The sequence below is a fragment of the Crinia signifera genome, chromosome 1 (genome assembly GCF_055691185.1).
Source record: "Crinia signifera chromosome 1, ASM5569118v1, whole genome shotgun sequence".
In the NCBI taxonomy this organism is placed as follows: domain Eukaryota; kingdom Metazoa; phylum Chordata; class Amphibia; order Anura; family Myobatrachidae; genus Crinia; species Crinia signifera.
In genome coordinates, this window is record NC_139217.1 from 117,187,824 (window position 1) to 117,210,023 (window position 22,200).

Below are 22,200 nucleotides of genomic sequence, written 5' to 3' on the forward strand. Positions count from 1 at the left end.
ATTATGTAATTGTGATAAGACACTACACCCTTAGTCGTGTATAACAGTGGAAAGTCCGTTCCTATGAGTTATAAGCGGATAACGGTCTGCCTCTCTTTTCATTTGCATATGAATTTGTTTTCGGAGTTGATTGGATTACCTAATTGTTTACCATGTGCCTGACATGTAGTAATCACTATGGGTATATAAACCCCATAGAGTTAAGCAGCTCTCCATCCTTGAGAAAGCTACTGATGTAGTGAAATGTGTAAGGGCTTTGCTGCAGACAACCACCCTGTCTTTACATCTATTAGAGAGTCCGGATAAGCCCCAAGGAATTACAACTATTCAAGAAATTGAACTTTATCCATTGCCACCATCCACCATTGCTGGGAGAACCCACTTCAAGCAGTCCACCTTCCTTCTTCTCAAAGCGAACCTTGGCTTCAGTAATATACACCATACTATCCCAATTCCAACTGGGACTTCCAAACCATCAGCTAAAGTGAGAAAATATTGGGACAGGACTGCCACTCGACATCACGAAGGATGGTAAATATACTGGTATAAATACTGTGCAACCTACCCGCATAAGGTGAACTTTTTGCAGGGGCATTCATCAGAACGGACTTTCCACTGTTATACACGACTAAGGGTGTATTGTCTTATCACAGTTACATAAGTCCCACATTAATTGCTTTTCATTTATGTATATCATGTGTAGTCTATTTTATAGAAATAAATTGTAAAGTATATCCAATCTCTTAAAACTTCAGCGCTGCTTCGATTACTTTTTTCTTTCTTAAGTTAGTTATACGGAGTGACCATCCTGTTTATAGCAATATTCATATTAATTGGACACTTGGAGCTCCTTTGCAAGCGTGACCTCTATGGCCATATAGATTTTTATCTTTATCTGTATTTTTATTGTTATTATTTTTATTTTCATATTAAGTCATATTTGATGTAGTATCTACAATTGTCTTAAGTGTATTAAGGTGGCCATACACGTCCCAATGCGGGCTGTGCGATGCGTGCTTTGAGGTGCGCGCTCCCGCGGCACCTCATCGCACAGTACAAAAAGTAAGTGCTGCACATACTTTTTGTACTTAGTTTCCATCGCATCGCATGCACAACGCATGCAATGCAATGCGTGCTAGTTAAGCACAGAACGCACGCCCGCATCGGGACGTGTATGGACGGCATTAGTCTTTTTTACATATATAAATATTTCTATATTCAGTGGTGCGTCCAGTGCTCATTTTGTCCAAAGGTTCTCTTTATTAACCAGTCCACTTAGCAGCGCATGGTGTTTTCGTACATATATATTTTTATATCCTGTTTATAGCAGCAGCTTTTTTGTCAGACAGCTCTGTAAGAAATGAGGCAGTCTTCTTCTTTTCCCCCCAGCAACGAGCATGTAATCCCCCCTGGCAACTAGATTGTAAGCAAGTGGCACTTATGTGCCTAACAATCAGATTAATCGCAGTTAATTGCAAATGTTTCATGCGATTAATCGTGCTTAAAAATTAAATTAAAAACACATTGTAATCATAAAACACTGCATAATAAACCAAATAGGAAACAATATTAAACTATTTGGATCAAAGCATTTAAAGCTATTCATTAATTAAAATAAAAATAAAAACTTACCACATAAATTTCCCCCAATTTTGATATGTACATATCCATCTATACCCCAAGATGTACCCCATGAGTTCTTCACTATCCAGTAAGGAATATTACCTGAGGGAACAAGAAATTAAACCAGTATAAAACTCACAAATTGACAGACGAAAACATAAGGATATCCTATTATATTATTATAATAAAAGGCTACTGCTCCATTTTATGGGGGGGGGGGGGGGGGGGGAGAGTCAAGTGTGTGCGCCGGCAGCCACTCGATCAGGGGTGGGCAATAAGTGGACCCGAGGCAACGAATTTGTGTGCCCCAATCAATAAAATTGACAACTGACCTGACCCTGCCGCCATAATAAAACAGACAACACCCCACCCCCCTTTCGACAAATAAGTGCAAAGGTGTGGGCATGTGCACTGTCTATCTGTTTGCGTAGACCTGATCCAGGAAGGAACCGTATGTTAAGCATCAGCATATGTCACACATAGTTTGTCTGTAGTGCACTTTCCAGCAGGGAAGACATTTTAGTTCTTAGTTTTTCCGGGTTTCAAACATTTGTGACGCTCCCAGGAATGGACTCCCAGCAGCCGATGTAGTGCAATACACTGCAACACTGCAGGGAGCTGGCAGGCTGGGCAACAATATGGAGACCACCCCTATTATCCAGCCCTGCCTCAATAACTAAGATTTCAGTAAAATGACTATCTGGGAATTAAAGTGTTCGCTATGTAGTGTTTTAGCTCTGCACACTGTTAGCTGCAAACACCGCTAGTCAATCTTGTTATACAACACTAGGCCCTGAGAACCCTTCATTCCATTTTGATCACTTATAAGGTTAAATTAAGATAGAAACGGCCAGGCAGTAGGCACACACACACACAAAAAAAGCCCATACAAATGATGAGGTTTTAGCCAATAAGTGGCTGCTTATTCATTTGTGTGTGTATGTATACACATATATACATACACACACACACACACACACATATACAGCATACGGCGGCACTCAGTAAATAAACACACAGAAATGGAATTAGACGCCAACGTTTAATTGTTGTTCACATTTTCGTCAGGGCATCCATACACATATTACATATATGTATACAGGGCTATTTTTCAGCAGGCTCCAGCAGGAACTGAGGCCCTTATACTAGTTCACTCTTTCTGACAAAATATTTCTTAGATGGACAAAACCATGTGCACTGCAGGTGGGGCAGGTGTTACTTGTGCAGAGATAATTAGATTTGGGTGGGGTTTTACACCTGCCTCACCTGCAGTGCACATGGTTTTGTCCATCTAAGAAATATTTTGTCAGAAAGAGTGAACTAGAATAAGGGCCTCAGTTCCTGCTGGAGCCTGCTGAAAAATAGCCCTGTATGTATATATATATATATATATATATATATATATATATATATATATATATATATATATATATATATATATATATACATACACTTAACATCGGCACTCATCCTTTCCTAGTTTTGGGGTGCCCTACGGCTTGTGACCACATTGTTTAAACAGACATTGCAGGGGCTCTGCACACACTAAATTAACTGATAATAAATAGTGGAGATTTGGTTCATGAATTGTTTAATGCATTTAAGCCTGCAGCCCCCTTTACGGGACCCCACTTTTCTAAAGGGAATATATATATATATACACACACACACATTGCCTTGCCCCGGATGACAATAATCCTAGGTGTATCTCTAGGTGCTACTTGTATTTTGAGAGTGTAATTGGCTACAGGTTGATCTAGCTCTACCACCACAAAGCTAGTGAAGGTGTGACCTGCACGAGACGAAGAATGACTATAAAAGTGTTTTTAATGAATCCTCGCAGGACTCTGTGATAGATTCTCTTTTGGAAAGGTTATGGTTCTACAAACGTTTGTCAATAAATGATTAACGCAAAAGTCATGTTACCTGTTTTATCAAAGCCAACTACGAGGACAGCATGATTTGAATGCCCACTGGAACAGTGATGCTGAATAATTCCTCCAAGGTAATCTTGCCAACTTATTGCATCAACTATGACGGCTAACGGGCCAACACTTATCAGCAAGTTCATCATGTCCTCCTCAACACGACTGCAAAAAAAGAATGAATGATTATATTTCAAAATATAATCTAACATGAAAATAATAATAAAAAACACCTTTCATGCCATCTATTAACACCTTATGTACCAACAGTTGGGACCCAGGATTGAATACCACCCATATGGGGAAATTTACCAAGCCAAATTCATAAAAAATAGCTGTATTCGTATTGATGGGACATTCGTATTTGTATTTACAAACACGAATGAATAAAACATTGAAAGAATACAACAGGAATCACCATTCATATGAATGCCGATTGCTAATTTACTAACCGGCCGTATTTTCAACAGGGCCGGTAATAAGCGGCCAAATACGCCTGGAAAATACGCTTCATTTTCCAGGAGTATTTGGCTTCAGCCTGCATGGATCAGTCAAAAAGAAAAAAAACGAATTGGGGGTCCCTCCTCCTCCCCCAACCCCCCCCCCCCGGACATAGCCAGCACCAGGCTGAAAGAGCGGGGGCTGGTTCTAAAAAAATCAGGAAACCGGGCAAATAGGGCTTCGCTGTATTTTTTTAAACCAGTCCCAGGCTCCAGGGCTGGTTCCCAAAACACGGGGGACAAAATGACTAGGGGTCCCCCGTATTTTAAGAACCAGCCTCAGGCCCAACCAGCCAGCAGGGTAATGCCACAGCCGGGGAGGGACTTTTTATACAAGTCCCCCCGGCCAAAGCACTCAGCCATCTGACCGGCCAGCCTGGCCAGGGGGTTCTGGCGGAGTGGGGACCCCCCAATAAAGGGGTCCCTCCCCGCCAGGCTGAAGCCTGGTGCTGTCCTCGATGCCCCTGGGCATCGAGCTGATAAAATGGTGTAAATAATAGTATTAAAAACTATTGTCTTATACTGTGGAACTAGGAGTCCCAGCAAGTCTTCCCGCATGCTGGGACTTGTATCCAGCATGCGGGGCATTAAAGGGCCCACTGGCGCTTGTAGTTCCACAGTAAAGGAAATAGTTAAATAACCACACTGACACCGATGAAAAATAAAAGTTTAATACATACATAAACACATACATACTGATACTTACCTTTTTTTTTATAGAACCAGCCCCGGCTCTTTCAGCCTGGTCCAACTATGCCCGTGGGGGGGGGACCCCAGGCAGTTTTATTTATTTCTTTTTCTATATTTTTTTTTTTTACACACTGCAGCCTGCACGGATCTGACTGATACGTGCAGACTGCCTATACAAATTTATATTAGCAGCCATATACACGGCCGCTAATACAAATGGATACGCCATTGGGGATTACAAAGCAGTTGTATTTGACTGCTTTGTAAATTCCCCTCCGGAACACGAATTTGCATACGGCTAAAACAGCCGTATTCATTCATATTAAGAATACGAATACGAAAAATCGTATTTGTATTCTTAGTAAATTTCTCCCATAATGTACACAAAACTAGAAACAAAATTTAACAGCAAAATAGCAGAATAGCAAACAAGTAGCAAAGAATATGTCAATGGTGTGGTCGATCCCAAAACAGTGTTTGTACAGTACACAGCATTTACAACATGATTTTCCAAGCTCAGCCAATGTTAGTCTTACTGTATAGTGCAGTGGTTCCCAACCTTTGAAATATCTGCAGTACTTACGAGTGGAGTGGAAGTGAGCATTATGCCCCTACATGCCCCTACATCGCTCACAGAGAACACTGATCCTGACAGATCGCTCAGCGGCACATGGCCGTGCAGCGCTGTGTGCTGAGCTGTCTGATCGCTCTAACATCACTCAGAATGATCATCTCCCTCTGTGTAGGCCTTCTAAGTGACATAGGAACAAGTAATTGTTATATAAGACATCAAAACAAGGAACCAATGAAGAATGCACTTTAAATCCAATTGGATTTAACTCCGGTAATGTTAAAAATCTAAATGATGCCAGTATACGTCTGCTGCAGGCATAACCTTTTGTACAGTGCTGATCAGGGCCGGTGCTAGGGTGTTCGGCGCCCCCCTGCAAACTAAAAATTTGCGCCCTCCCATACTTTACTAAGAGACAGCGCTTGCCTATGCAATAGCTGCTGAGGTAGAGGCAGCATGGTTCCGGCAGAGGGCAGGTGATGTCACTGACCGATATTGGTGGGTGTGTACGCACTATATTGTTCTCCTGCGGCACTGCGCTATATCGACAGCCGTGGAAATCGCTTCAGTGTGTACCCAGCAGCATTAGGCTTGTAACCCATCTACATCAGAACACCCACAATTCCTGGCCTATGATATACTGCAAAACAAGACCCCCACATACTTAGGGGGAAAGGTGTCAAATCTTGGAGAGATAAAATATCAACCTATCAGCTGCTACAAACAGTGTTTGGTTGGCACAGTAACCCCCATCAGTATGTATAATATTACTGATGAACACACATCGGATCAAAACAGACAGTGGACACACACAGATCTATGAGATATTAGTGTATGCGGTACGCACTGACCTGGATGTGCCACAGTACTACAACATGCAAGACAAGAGGCTAGCAGGAGCACAATGACACCACCTGTGCCTCACATACAGCATACAGGTGCTGCCGGCTGCGTGCCTCAGTGTAACAACAACAGCGTACAGTATATATGTGTGCAGCGGCAGTCATAAGGCCGCTGGCTCCCCGCATGCTCAGGTGCGGTATTACCGCACACATACAGCCGCCAATGCTTCCCACCTGAGCATGTACACGGGACGCTGCTATGACGGTGATCCACGTTAAAGCAGTGTATCTGCGACACAATCACCTCCCCCGACCTCAGCATCACTGTAGGAGATGGGTGTGCTCATGAGGGATAGGGGTGAACTTGTTATTCAGGACTAGACTGCCCAATGTCCCATGGAGGTGCCGCAGCTCCTGATGTGTCAGCGGTGGAACTAGCGAGTAGTAAGCTCAGGTGCAAACATATGCTTTGGACCCTCACCAACCAGCGTTCCCACCACCCCCACTAAAGAAGACAAGACTGTTAGTAAGTTATTGCAATGAGTGCCCAGCATTTCCCCACATGCTCGCCAAATGTCTCACTAACATGCTCTCTCCACAGCAGCACGTTCCCTAATATACAGCCTCACTGCACTACATCCCCATTATATGCTGTATTACATTACATACTATGCCACTGCACTACAGTCCCCTTATACACTGCACTACATTACTACACTACATCCCTCTATACCCTGCAGTAAGGGCCTTATTCTGGTTCACTCCTCCTGGAAAATTCCTTTACAGAGAATATTTGAAAAGTCACATCAGTCCCTGCCCCAGCGGAGCTTATAATCTATATTCCCAATCCCTACCACATGTACACACAGACATTCTAGGGTTAATTTGTTAGGAGCCAATTAACCTACCAGTATATTATTGGATTGTGGGAGGAAACCGGAGTACCCGGTGGAAACCCACGCAAGTACAGGGAGAATATACAAACTCCGCACAGTTAGGGCCATGGTGGGAATGGAACCCATGACCTCAGCGCTGTGAGGCAGTAATGTAACCATTACACCATCCGTACTGCCCCGTATATACAGTATATAACACATGGTGGGGATAGAACCCATGACCTCAGTGCTGTGAGGCAGTAATGCTAACCATTACACCATCCATACTGCCCAATATTCACATTACATAACACGTAGTGGCCCAGTCATATCACAAAGCATGTATTGATCTATATTCACATTACGCAGTGCATAGTTACCCATACTCGCATTACACAGCTCATAGTGTCCCACAGTCACATGACACAACACATAGTGTCCCAATCACATGACATAGCCCGTAGTGACCCAGTCACATTACGCAGTACATAGTTACCCATACTCGCATTATACAGCGCATAGTGTCCCACAGTCACATGACACAGCGTATAGTGTCCCAATCACATGACATAGCCAGTAGTGACCCAAAGTCACATTACACAGTGCGTAGTTACCCATACTCGCATTACACAGCGCAGTGTCCCTCAGTCACATGACACAGCGTATAGTGTCCCAATCACATAGCATAGCCCATAGTGACCCAAAGCCACATTATACAGTGCGTAGTTACCCATACTCACATTACACAGCGCATAGTGGCCCACAGTCACATGACACAGCGCATAGTGACCCATATTCACATGACACGGCGCGTAATGACCCATAGTCACATTACACAGCACATAGTGACCCATATTAATATTACACAGTGACCCATATTAATATTACACAGCAAGTAGTGTCCCATGTTCACAACGCTTAGTGACCCATATTTAAACACACACACAGCAAAACACAGACAACCAGTAAACATTACTGACACCCCCCCTCCCAGCAAACATTACTGACACCCCCCCTCCCAGCAAAAATTACTGACACCCCTAGCAAAACATTAATGACAACCCCCTCTCAGCAAACATCATCTACTGACAACCCCCCTCCCATCAAACATTACTGACACCCCCCTGTAACCATTGCTGTCACCCCCAGCAAAACATTAATGAGACACACACACACTCCCTCCCAGCAAACATTACTGGCACCCCCCTCCATCTTCAGCATGACTTGCCTGAGCCGAGTCTGTGGTGTGCTCCTGTGCTGTAGCTGTTGCTCTGAGACTGCTGGCCTTGCTGGGCTCCTCCATTGCACACCTGACCATGTGACTTCCTGTTCAGGAGCTGGAGAGGTCAGGTGGCATTCTCTGTTGTTTACACTGATGGGAGGGAGGAGGAGGGACCAGGGGACGGAGACGCTGCTGCCTGTCTTTAATATATCTAGCTGGTTGCATGACAGACAGGGCAGCGCGGAGGAGAGGGAAGGGGGAGACTCCTCACACACTCACAGGAGATAGTGCTACCAGCGCTGCTGCTGCCTGCAGTGTCATACAGTATGACAGGCTGCAGAAGTTAAAACACCCATTCCGACACCCCTGTGAACAGTCCGCAGGCACAATTTCTCCACAGCCCCGCTTAGTTCCTTCTGACATGTCCCGATTCCTCCTGACCTCCGCAGCGCACCGCAGTCCCGCTTCCTCCTCCCTGAAGCTCTCTGGCTACAGGATCAGCCGGCAACCAACAGCAGCAGAGTGGCAGTGTACGGAGTGCGCCTCTTAAGCCCGGCGCCTACCTGCAGCGCAGGAGCTGCTGAGTGGGTAGCGCCGGCCCTGGTGCTGATATACTGCTCTCCTCACAACCAGGTAGGGGAAATGTTTTCCCAAGACCATAATTGCCAAGCATACCCTTTCAGCTATTTAGGAGGTGTTGATGAGTTCATGACCAGAGACAGTCCGTTTGGAAATACAGATCGGTCACATCTAGTATCACTGCACAAATTGTTTATTTTTAAATAGCACAAAAAAAGGACCAAAGTCAATCTCTGTAATCAATGGGATCTCAGATAAATAAGTTGGTTGTATGTTTATTCATTCAGGCAACTTTCAAAGCAAACAGAATTCTTTGAAGGACAGGATATATGACCTATTGAACTATGCATAAAGTGCAAGTGTTGTTTTTGTTACAATGTTGGGCTATATAAAATTGGGTCAGTAGGATAACTGAAATAGCCAGACAGCGGGCATGTCACCTTTGTTCGTCGGGAGGCTTGCCACCTAGCAACAGCTGGTGGGTTATGGTGTAAGCCTCCCGACATACGCTGGAATGGTATAGTGAAATAAAATTTTCACTTACCTTACCACAGCCAGGGGAGTAGGGAGCTTAGCTGCTGATGCATGACATGTGCACAGGCAGTGCACATATACTGCAGGTCATGCAGGTGCACTCTAGTCACATGCACCTGCTGTATATAAGGCTAAGCCCCGCCCCTGAGGTCAGATTTTACCTCAGCGCTGAAGGAAGGAGGAAGCTGTGTCTGTGTCTGCTACAGACAGACTAATAAAATCCCCATCCTTCAGCAAAACATACGGCCCTCCAAACATTACATGGCTGTGGCTGCTTATACCTCCTCTTCCTCACAGAATGAGGTATTATTTAAGAGGAGAAAGTTATTTAACCCTGTCAGGTCGGAAGACAGCAGGGAAATTTCTGTGGAGAAAGGAGAGCCCAGTCAGGCAGAGTCTCCTCCTCCCCCTGCCTATTCTCACAGTGTTGTGGAAAGGCACAGAAAGAAATGTTTCTTCAAGAGATGCCTGTTCAGGCAATAACATCTCTTTACCAGGTATTGCCTGCAGTAGGAATACCTGAGAGGTCTGTGAAAGGAGAGCCCAGTCAGGCAGAGTCTCCTCCTCCCACTGCCTATTCTCACAGTGTTGTGGAAAGGCACAAAAAGAAACAAACAAACAGTTCATGTTTCTTCAAGAGATGCCTGTTCAGGCAATAACATCTCTTTACCAGGTATTGCCTGCAGTAGGAATACCTGAGAGGTCTGTAACAGACCACCCTCTCTTGCCCATGGCCGGCACATTTTTCTGCCTGTCACTGGCAGTATGCTCAACAACAAGCTCATAACAGGGACTAGTGCTCAGAAAAGGGACTAGTCACCACAGTACACAGTCCCCAGCTAACTCACAGGGAGTGGCTTGGGAGTTGGAGGATGTAACAAGATCCAGTGAATCCTCTCACAGGGGTGAATATAGTGATTTGCAAATGACCTGAGTGGCATTGGCAAGTGAAATGCCCCATTTATGCTATACACAGCACACTCTGCCCTGAACAAGTGCTTGAGGTGTAGTAATTCACCCAGCTGGCTTTTGCAGCCCCTCATTAAGGAGGACAGATTGTTCTCTGTAACACCTGGGCATTCCTGAAATCCCTGCCCTTTTTACCCTAGAGATTGACTCTGCTTTCTCAGCACTAGTGGGGGAAAAAGTGCTGCAAAAAATAAATAAATAAAAATAAATAAAGTTCAAAGTAACCGACACTGTGGGCCAGTATTATTAATGGATAAGGCAGAGTAAGAAGGGTTCCAGGGAACTCCCTAGATTCCCTGCTTCCAAATGGCCCTATTGAAAGCTGTTAATAGAGCTACCCTGATGATTGGCCAGGCCTTTAATTCTATTTCAAATGCCTGCAGAACTGCAAGCAAGCAAGTGCAGATCTCAGTAATGTAGCTCCTGCATCAGTGGATGTCCCAAACCTAATTCTGATCTTTCAGTCCTGACTTCATACACAAGGTTAAGTTCTGCTAAAGTCCCCAGCCCTTCAAGGGGCCTGTTTGCTAGGAGGGTCATTCTGTTAGAGCCAGCAGTTTGAACCTAGAGCAATGTGACAGCCACAGAGTGCGCAGAGGAGGCTTCTCCCAGACACAGGTCACGAGAGGTGAAGTGAATATCATCCTAATAAAGACAGAGGATTCCTCCCTGTCTTTCTAGACTAGAGCATTGGCCTCCTGTAGGCAGACTACCATGGACAGGTGGGGGAGGGGGCATATTACCCTTGTTCCTTTTCCTAACCAGATATGCTCCCATCCAGGGAACACTAGTTCTGGATGCTGGATGAATAATGTCCCTGGCCCTTTAACAGGGCTAGATCGAGTCGGCAGACAATTGCAAATAGGTTGGGTCAGCTACCATTTCCCTGCAAGCAAACAGCACCGTTCATATAGGCCAGTACTGAATATATATGAAACCTTGGTCTTTCCATATGGAGGGTTTAGCAGATATACCCTTTAGGCTGGCACAAGCTGACCTTTGTAGCTAAACAGACCCGAAGGAGGCATTTAACATGATACTGGAACATCCAAATCATAGGAGGCTGCTAAGTTCCCTGTGGAGAGACGTTCCATGCAACTGGACTGTAATGGATTTCGGACTGTCCAATGCCCCTTACATACTCATATGCATCATAAAGGCAGCAATTACACACCTCAGACAGTAAAGGGTTCACTGTTATTATCTACCTAGGTAATCTTCTGGTAGTGCATGCAGAACAATTGTCCCCCTTTTCTCCCAGGTATCTTATCCTGTCACTCCTCTGGCATCTAGGTTTTCATAAGAACCTTGAGAAATTTGTATTAATACCTTCCCAATCTGTTGTCTTTCTGGGGTCTTTGATAGATTCCTCTTCTTTATCAATAGCGGTTCCCTCAGACAAGTGGAACGCCATACAAGTCTATGTTTCTCAGGTGCTCAGTTTTCCCTGAGAGACTTGGCTAGGCTGATAAGGAAAATGAGAGCCTCAGATCCTGGGTTTTCGCCACGTACCTCTCATATGCAGACAATTCCAGAACCTCCTATCATCCCTTATTTGACAGGATTAGGACAGACAAAATGATACTATCTCCCATAGTCCACAGGGAGATTCACAGTTGGAAAACATTTCCTATTCCAGATATCCCCTACCTCCTACTCCAGACATAGTCATCACATCAGATGCATCCCTCATGGGCTGGGGGGCATTCACCCAGTGCAATACAGTAGGAGGGAAGTGGACCGCTTGAGATTCTAAAGCTCATATCAATCTCTTAGAGCTAAGAGCTGCCAGATTGGCTATATCCTCTGTATTTCCCTCAGACCCACGGGATAATTCAGTTCAGCTCTGTCTGGACAACAAAACCACTGTTTATCTACCTCAAAAGAATAAGAGGCACTTGATCTTGCATTCTCTGTCAGCAGGCAATAAATGCCTGGAAGTGGGCAGTACAGCGGTCCATTCTCCTGTTTGCTACATGCATACAAGAAGAGTTAAACAAGATAGCCATTTCCTTATACATAACCAGTCATACTGTGGATTGAGCGACTCTCCAGTTCCTTCGGAGGTGTAGATTTAGATCCCACTGCTGCCATAACACACCAGAGATCTTTCTCAGAATTGCAAAGACCTTGGGTCACCCACAAGTGGATACGTTTGCAACACCATCAAACGTACAAGTTCTGACATTCATATCCAAAATTCGGACTCAAGGGACTCTCCACATGGATGCTATGTCCTTTTTTTCGCGGGCTGACATTCCCTCTGGCTCTGCGGTTGTGGGTCATCCACAAAATCAAAACAGACGTGTCCAAAATACCCAAATATTTCTGGCATACTCTGTCTGGCCCTCCAGAGTTTTGTTCCCTTTATCAACCTTTTTCACAAGGTTCCGGGCTTCCTCTAGGTTCATCTACAGACTGCTTCCAGGGCAGCACAGACCTACTGAAACATCTTCCACATTGTATGTGGATTGTAACATTACTAGGTTGCAGACCATTCCCAACCTCTCGGCCTTTTCCACGCCTTGCCTGTTTTAGGCCTAGAATAAGATCCAGATATCAATCCATAATTGAATTTCTAGCCTTACAGTCCTCTAACCTTCCTTCTTCAGGCCCCCTTTTCCGAGCCTAGCAGGCTTATGCCAAGATATGCTCATATGGCTTGACTCTAGCTCTCCTTATCCCAGGCCTCAGAGAATAAGAATACTTAAAGGATTCTTTCTAGCTAGACCACCATGCTATGGCATTCTACCTGGTGGGACATTAATCCCTTTTTGTACTTCTTGGCCACTATACCACCATCTGCAGATATCTTTGGCCTTTCAAAGAAGTTAGCTTCACTGTTAGCCCCTGCCTTTGCAGCCAGAGGGGCTGAGTTTTCGTCAAACCACATATCTGAACCTGGGTGACCCCTACGCCAATGGGTTTCCTTATTATTCTACGGGGACACACAAAAACAAGTTCCATGCACACACCTCTGGTGGAATGTGATCTGGTCAGAGACCAGTCAGATATAGATCTTTGTATAGTTGATTGCCAATCCACTTACTTACCCCTCACAGTACCTGTAAGGAGAGACATCAAACAAACTTCTCTCTCACATGCCAGAATATTTTTCATCCTGACAGACCTTTTTATGACCAGGGAGTGTATAGTTTCCACCATACAGAGTTCTGACACTCCACTTCAGAGGCCATCCCCTTCACTGTGACGCAGTTAATTCAATGGCTGCTAGAGGCTTACCATTTCAGCCTGTATTGCAAGCTGCACATTGGTCATCCGCTTGGACTTTCTTTAGACATTGCTGGAGGCCTTCTGGTTCTCAAAGAATTGCGTTCCTTAGAGCAACCACCAGGTGTGTGGTAGTCTACCCACCAGCTGTTGCTAGGTGGCAAGCCTCCCGACGAACAAACACTAGTTTGCAGGAATCTATGATCTGCAAACTCTCTTTGTTCTAGGGAATAGGATTGCCACCTAGCAACAGCTCCCACCCTTCCCACCCAGTACCTTGCTAGGTCTGCTGCTTGTTCTCTCTAAGGTTCGGTTATATACCTAACTTATCCTTTGATTCAAGGCACTCCAAAGGCCTAGAAGAAGCAACAAGTGCAGTCACCTAAAGATCAGAAATTAATTATTTCCTCTTCTCTGCTATACTCACAAGTTGGCCTCAGTTTATAACATGCCTGGCTACAATACAGCATGGCAGTTATTTCAGTTGTTGGTTCCTAGTCCAACCCAGTTTCATTCTTACTCCTTCCAGTAGAGTTTCTCAGATCTGATCTATGTTCGTTATGAATGTTCTAGTTAACATTATTTTTGCATACAATGGTCTTTGCATACAATGGTATTTCTCTCTTGTTCCACCTTAGGATTGCCATCTGTAAGCTTCTGTAAAATCTGACCTCAGGGGCGGGGCTTAGCCTTATATACAGCAGGTGCATGTGACTAGAGTGCACCTGCATGACCTGCAGTATATGTGCACTGCCTGTGCACATGTCATGCATCAGCAGCTAAGCTCCCTACTCCCCTGGCTGTGGTAAGGTAAGTGAAAATTTTATTTCACTATACCATTCCAGCGTATGTCGGGAGGCTTACACCATAACCCACCAGCTGTTGCTAGGTGGCAATCCTATTCCCTAGAACAAAGAGAGTTTGCAGATCATAGATTCCTGCAAACTAGTGTTTGTTGTAGTTGTGGTATTCACAAAAGAGTGTCACAAATGTGTTATCTAATGGAACACTGAAAAGACAAAGGGCAGTATTCAATGAGAAAAATTCTCCGTGTTTTATGGAGAATTTGTGCTTTGTTCGCCTTGGACGGAGCATTTTGCTCTCCAAAAGCGAGCAACCCTATTCAATGTGAAATATTCTCCGTCTTTCTAAGTGATTTTCTCCGTCTCTCTCCATGTAGAAATTCTCCATCTTTTGATGGAGATCTGGAATGTGAACTTTTAAACTAAAAGGTTTTTTTTTTTAATTTTGGTGTCAAAAAATCAGGTTTTTTTTCTGTGAAGGGGCATGTTCTTTTTATTCATGTGCTTATAGCACATGAATATATATTTAATAAAAAAAAAAAAAAATTGTAATTTTTTTTTTTACACAGTGCAGCCAGCAGGGGGCCGGAGCGCTCGAGCCGCTCATTAGATATTCATCACTGCACCCGATCGTTAATATGCACGATCGGGTGTAGTGAATACTGGGTCCCCCGCTGGCTATAGGGGGGGGCAGCCTGTGCTGCCTGGGTCCAGGGGAGCCCACCTCCCCTCCACATTCCTCTGGAGCAGCCAGGGAGACTTTAATCTCTCTGGCTGCTTCCGTCCCCCGGCTCCCTGAAAGCTCCCTGCCGCGGACGCTCGTCCGCTGCAGGGGTTAAGACTCGCCGCGAGTGGCGGCGAGTCTTAAATACATTGAATAGTGGGAGCAGGAGGCTCCGGAACAGGAAGAATCTCCGCTAAAACACGGAGAGTGCATGGAGAGCGAAATAAAACGCTCTCCATGCACGGAGAACTTTCTCATTGAATACTGCCCAAAGAGATATTGGCGCTAAACTCTCCCAAGCACAATGTCAGTTAATAATTAAATTATTAAGGGTGTAGTCCATATACACATCTACGTACCACTAGATTTTGTAAATGTCAGTGTTCTACGCAGAAGGTTCTAGAAGCGTTTAGACAGGGAAATGCCCTTTCCCATAGAAACAAAAACAGTAGAAAAAGAGTGTATAGAACGCGCTAGAAACAATGTATATATTGAAAATATTTATTATACTAAAAATATGCACTGGCCAGTGTTATAGAATTTACAAAACACACAATTTCATAAATAATACAATAAAAAAGCAATCAATATCTTAACTTGAAACAGATAATTGATGTAACTCTTGGTTAAATGCTGGTTGGTTAACTAGCAGGATTCTTTAAAAAGGTTTGTCTTTGTGGGGGAAAAAAGGAAACCTAAGTGTCCCTGAATTTTGTGCAGTCATTTTATGAGATAGATGGTGAGTACTTAGGTCCACTTAAGGGACATAGGGGTATGTACTTCCTATTCCCTTGTCTGGCCAGACAATGGAACAGGAGAATTCTGCCAATACTGTACCTGTTAGTTGTAAGCCACCCCAATCTTTATTTTTTAAATATACATTTTTTTTGTAGTAATTTCTGGTTCTAATACTACTTTACCCGCAGAAGCACAGATGGCACCTGACCGCACTGAAGTTGTGGGATAATTACATACAACAGTCCTCCGGGTGCTCCGGTTTCCTCTCATTCACAAGCCAAATATACTGTATATGGGTGTGGATCATTTGGTCTACAACAACTAGGTTGACAAGCCTTGGGTCGACACCACTAGGTCGACATGGGACAAGGTCGACATGGGACAAGGTCTCCAGGGTCATTAGGTTGACACAAGCATTAGGTCGACATGGGCAAGGTCAACAGTCAAAAGGTCGACATGGGGTTTTTTCACTTTTTTTTAACCGAATGTCGACACTGTGACACAGTTTGAAGTCCACCGCATCCCGCTATGCTTCGGGCACGGTGCCTCGCTACGCACAGCACATTATTCTATTCACCCACCATGCCCTAGTGGATGTTAAGGCATGAAATACCGCCTGTCGGCTCAAAAAACAGTGAAAAACCCCATGTCGACCTTTTGACTGTCGACACTGCCCATGTCGGGTTTTTTCCTTTATGATGAATTTATGCAATATTTTAACATGGCCAAACTCCCATTATGAGACAGCTACACCCACTGGAGCTGCACATCACCGGTGCGATATACAAATGACGACACTTAAAAATTGTAAGGTCTGAAACACCTGGCTTGCAGCATAGTTCTTTCAAACAGCCTAAGGGGTGTGGTATATGGTTCCGACAGTCGGGATCCCGACAGTCATTAGCCCGACTGGCCGGACTCAGACAGCATGGCGAGCGCAACAAAGCCCCTTGCGGGCACGGTGGCTCGCTACGCTCGCCAACTATTCTATTCTCCCTCTATGGAGGTAGTGGACCCCCACGAGGGAGAATAGCCGGTGGCCGCCAGGAACCCGGCTGTCGGTGTTTTAACAGTCGGGATCCCGACGTTGGGTAAATGACTGTCGGGATCCCGACTTTAAAGGACCCTGTCCAGCACCCGCCTCTAAGAACTCTGGAACTAGGAAACACAGAACAGCATAAAGGATCTCTTACATGTAAATTATCCTCATCATTTATAAATATCTCTCCAATCAGATTATGCAGAGCTGTACCGGGAAAATGTAATCATTCACATTACTCCCTGGCTCCATGGGAGCTTACAGTCTTTACCCCACACATACATCAGGGTTGCCTACCCGGAAATTGGGTCAACCTCCCGGCCCCCCAGAAAGGTAGGCAATCCTCCCGGAATCCAGGCAGCTTCCCGCATGGAGTCCGTGGGAGCAAATGACGTGAATCACATCACTGTAGCCATGCCCCCCGCCGTGCAACGTCTGAAATACCAGCATTGCACGGCCAGGGCACGCCCCCACACTGGTGATCCGCCCCATCCCCCCCGTCCTGTCAGTGGCTCCGCCCACCTCTGCCTCAGTGAACTGGCTGCCCTCTCTCAGAGAGGGCAGCCAGGAGGTAGGCAACTATGACACACATGGGACCACTTTATTATCAGAAACAAATGAACCTTAATATAAAGTTATTAAACAGTGAGAGAACATAAATGTGCCAGTATGAACATTAGAATAATTCTTTGTTATAGAATTCTGTGAAAGAAGGACATGGTCACCGCACATTACACTCAAGATTTCTATGCTCCTTATTATTCCTAAATTATAAGATAAGTTTATAAAAACATCAAGAAAAGAAGAGATCTATGTTGTTCTTGGAATTCTACATATTTCAAAAGTAGAAACTTAGAAAGGCATTCTGAGGACCTACAAAGGACAGATTTATAGGTGGCCGGATGTTAACCGTTTGCGTGCCAACCTATCTACGCGAGCCACAATCATTTGGAGGGCGGCGTTTACCTGTTCGCTAGGCTACGGACATACACAGACTAGCAAACAGGTCTGAATCAGGCTCAGAATGAGTAGTGCCCTCTTTTGAGAGCAGAGCAGTAATCCAGAACGGCATGGCTGGGCTCCTTCACAACTTTTGCTAGGATGCATTGCAATGTAATGTTATGTTCCTTGCTTGCTGCTAATGTGACATATGCTATTAGGATTGGAAAAGCTGGAAACTATCATAAAGGCATTGATGTGTACAGTGTTATGGGGACTACACACGGAGCGATTCAGGGGCACTTTTTAAGCGATCTGACTAGATCCTACATCGCTCCATGTGTAGGGACCATAGCGATGCGTGGCTCCGCATGTCGCTATCGCCCGGTGATTAATATTAACATCCAGCATGCTGGATATTAATCTGCCGGGGCCATTGTTCTCAGTGGAGTGCACTGGCCCTGACAGATTGCATTGTTAACTAGTAATGTTACTTAATTCTGTCTTGTAGGGACAAAAAAGATGTTACTGCATGTTTTAAGGGTAAAATGAATTTAATAAATAGGCCACAATATAGTAAACCATGCCCTATTATTTTCCAAGATGCAACTATAACCTACTAATACTCCTTTTACACCAAAATCCCAGATCTGACCCGGAATTTGGAACACAGTTCCAAGCCAGGTTGGATACAGGATTTTGGTCCGTTCACACTGAGGTGCCGACCCGCAGTGTAAACGGGGGGCCGCCAATCACTGCGCCCTTGACCGTGCATTGGGGGCAAGCCCAGCAACAAGGTAAGCTGCTGGGCTGCCCCCAGCCTCCGTACACCCTCCTAGCCCCCATCCGCGAGGTGAATAGATGCCGCACACAGGAATCCATGCTCCTCCTCCCTGCCTCCGCTGCTGTCTGCACAGTACAGCAGACAGCAGCGGAGGCTGTGCGATTCCCCCGCCCGACCTCTATGTTTGCCTCCATTGCTGTAAACGGGAGCCAGGTCGAATGACCCGGCATACCCGTTTACACTGCCCGCTACCCAGCTCCTGCCCGTGTTCTACCCTGGTCAGGACCTGGGTAGAAATCCTGTGTAAAGGGACACGGGTTAACCCCTTTTACACCGCCGCTTACCCGGGTGCATATGGAGCTTAGGTCATCTTTGCTCGCGCGACCCCTGGCAACGGAGCCTGCCTCCCTAATTCTGCCCGTCTCCCTGAAGCGGAGACGGGCAGGGACACGCAGCGTCCACGCCGAGAGACTGGAACGCACCCGCGTCCCAGTTCAGTGTAGCCCCTGTCCGCCGGTGCTTGCCAGCAGGGAGGGTCTGGCGAGCCCCGGCCAAGGATGGCAGGGGCTACATCTGTACACAAGGGAAAAACCCATATTTTTGCAGCAGTGTAAAAGGGGTATTATAAACCAAATATTTACATTTTTCACACTGCACAGTAATGTTTCAGAACAAGGGACTCTTGTCGTATAAAGTGCATCTGCCACATACACAAATTCGAAAAATCCATTTATGTGGGCTGAACTATTCAAGTTCAACATGAACCAATGCCCTCAAGGTCATGAAGTGCCGCTGTGATGCCTTTGCTTTCCCGGAAAAGAAAGTTGAAGGTACTCTAACTGTAATCTAAAGCTAAGCACACACTGCATCAATAAAATTGGTGCATGCTGAAAAGAGTATAATGAAGGATGTAATGACCATGGTCCTTCTTTTATTAGCATAAGCAAGGTCGCTAGTATTATTGCTAGGTTTGTTCTGCAGCACATTAAACCTGGAGTCCATTGCTCGAGACTGCAAGAGCACCTGTACACACCGAACGATGAAGGAGACTTGTCCTTACGAAGCAGCAAATCGGCCGGATGTGCACTTATCAGACATTTTAAATGCAGTGGATCCAGTTAACATGCATGTATGATAATTATTCTTACATTATTTAGTATCCAGAGCATAGAATGAGCCAGGATGCTTTATATTGCAAGAGGTTCCTTATGTACTGTAAATAAAAACGTTTACCTGAAGTCATAAGCATCATATCCTTTTATAGAAACCCCAAATTCTGTCCTGGGGAAATAGTGGCAGAGTCCAGTTTTTGCTTTATATGGGTACTCGGAAGACCTCACCAGTTTTGTGCGAGACTTTAAAACAAAAACAATACAACATTTGATACATACTATAATTAGGATCATGGATACAAGTATGTAGACCAATGTAACACAATACCAATATACAGTAAAAGCCTTTTTTATTCATTGAGTTTGTTAAAAGGTTGTACACTTATGTCTGAAAACACAAACAAGAAGGAGAACAGCCGTTAACATTAATGCAATGAACAATGCTAAAAAACAAAAATTGGAAAGCAATTATGAGAAAAGATAAATTGTGCATGGAAAAAAGGAAACTGATAATCACCTGATATAACCATTTCAGAGCGCTAGAGGTGGAGCCACCATTACAGCCTCTATCCAGGTAGGAACAGTCAATGACCTGCTGTACACTGAGCTCCTCAAGTGGATGTCCATTGATGGCATAAACTGACTCTACTGACCCAACTATGCTGAAAGCCCAACAGGCACCACACTAAAGAAAAAGTAAACATATCAAATAAATACTTTAAATACTTAAGTTGTGAATCAGAAAAAAAAGGTAAAAAAGACAAACATATTGCTTTCTAGACACTTGTGATGCATATTGACATGCAGTACATGGGGAAAATTTACTAAGCTCAAATGGCTACGAATACGCCTATTCATTGCCAATTGTACCCGTATATGGGCGTAAATTAGCATTTTGGGAATTTACAAAGGCCAGTGTACGGGCATTCGTATGCCAGCCGTATTCGTATTTCCGAATAAGAATGCATACGCCATAGGCAGAATTCAAATAACCATTCATGCGAATGGTGATTCCAAATTTACTAACTTTAAAACAATTTTTTAAAAAACAGCATGGGGTCTCCCCCCCAACCATGGCTATAACGAGCCCTGGGCTTGAAGATCCGAATAGAGGTTCCCTGTAATTTCCAAAACCAGCACCAGGCTCAAGGACTAGTCCTGGTTCCCAGAATACGGGGGACAAAGCGAGTAGGGGTCCCCATATTTTGATAACCAGCACCGGGCCCCCAAACAGCTAGCAGGGTAGTGCCACAGCTGGGGGAAACTATACTAGTTTCCCCGGCCAAAGCATTAACCCCTTAAATGTTCAGCCCAGGAAGGGACCCTGGGGGATTGGGGACCCCCAAATAAAGGGGTCCCCCCTACCAGAATTAACCCTGCCCAGGCTGCACTATTGTGCATTGTTCTACAACATTGCAAATAGTTAAATAAAACACAGACACCAGTCAAGTTTAACTTTAATTCACACTACAATCAAACATACTATACTGTACTGACCTATTGGTCCACCGCTGGTCTGTCCCCTTATCCAATAGAATCCAAGTGGAAGGAAATTATACTTACCAAGGCCTCCGGTGAAGATCGGTCCGCTTCGTGGGAACCCCACACCATTGTTAATTATTAATTTTTTGTTCTATTTTTTAAAATTAGATACTATGATACAAAATACAAAAACATATGTAACTTACATCCAACTGATTTTTCACTTGAGTCAACACGTTTTTATCTCTCCAATCAAACCGTAAAGGCAAAGGATCTTTTCTCACAGAAGTCTCATTAAGTATAGAGTAACCCTGGCTCATACTAGGGTAGCTTTTCAAATAAGTAGCTGAAAACGAAAACAATTATGAATAAAAAATAATACTTTTCACCTTTAATGCACAAATGATTCATATATAACAAAAGGTGAATATTGCTCCTCGACTCTATTGGATGAATTCAAGTGTTGTGTCCACCAGCGGCAAACTAGATGGAATACGATGGAGCAATACAAGTGTTGCTCTGTGTAGGCGTGTAATTGCCGGCAAAACTGAGATGTTGTTCTGTCATTTCGATAGGTTGAAAATTAAAATACTTTTCTTTGGCAAATCTTTAGGGTTAGCCAATGAAGGTGTTATATTTAAAGATAGCCAGTATCCTACTTGCCCACTAACTATAGTATATACATAATGTACTGATATTTCAAAAAGTATTCAATCCCCAACAAATCAAAAGCTTTGACTTAATTAAAAAAAAAAAAAATTAAAAAAAAGACACCAACACGGTTTGTTCCAGGCAGTATTTATTATTGTGACCCACTAGGCTTTTAAAGTATATTAAAAAAAAACCTGATTTCAATTTTTACGGGGTCAAATACTTTTGCATGCCACTGTATATAATAATATATTTTATAGTAAGCAAAATCTTGCATCTCAGTTGCTGCTTTTTACACTTTTGTATAACAGTATTGCAGTCTATTTTACAGATTCCAAAAACAGCAAATATTTACACCGAGAGTGAA

General features: G+C 44.3%; 1 protein-coding gene across 1 annotated transcript in view; it reads right to left on the reverse strand.

Moving 5' to 3' along the window:
* Positions 1-22,200, reverse strand: part of CTSO (cathepsin O) — a 31,114-nt gene that overhangs the window by 2,991 nt on the left and 5,923 nt on the right. The window contains exons 3-7 of the mRNA XM_083172270.1: positions 21,389-21,528; positions 20,218-20,385; positions 19,822-19,943; positions 3,550-3,713; positions 1,633-1,725 (exon numbers count right to left, since the gene is read on the reverse strand). Coding sequence (XP_083028396.1) covers positions 1,633-1,725; positions 3,550-3,713; positions 19,822-19,943; positions 20,218-20,385; positions 21,389-21,528 — 687 coding nt within the window. The remainder of the gene's footprint in view (positions 1-1,632; positions 1,726-3,549; positions 3,714-19,821; positions 19,944-20,217; positions 20,386-21,388; positions 21,529-22,200) is intronic.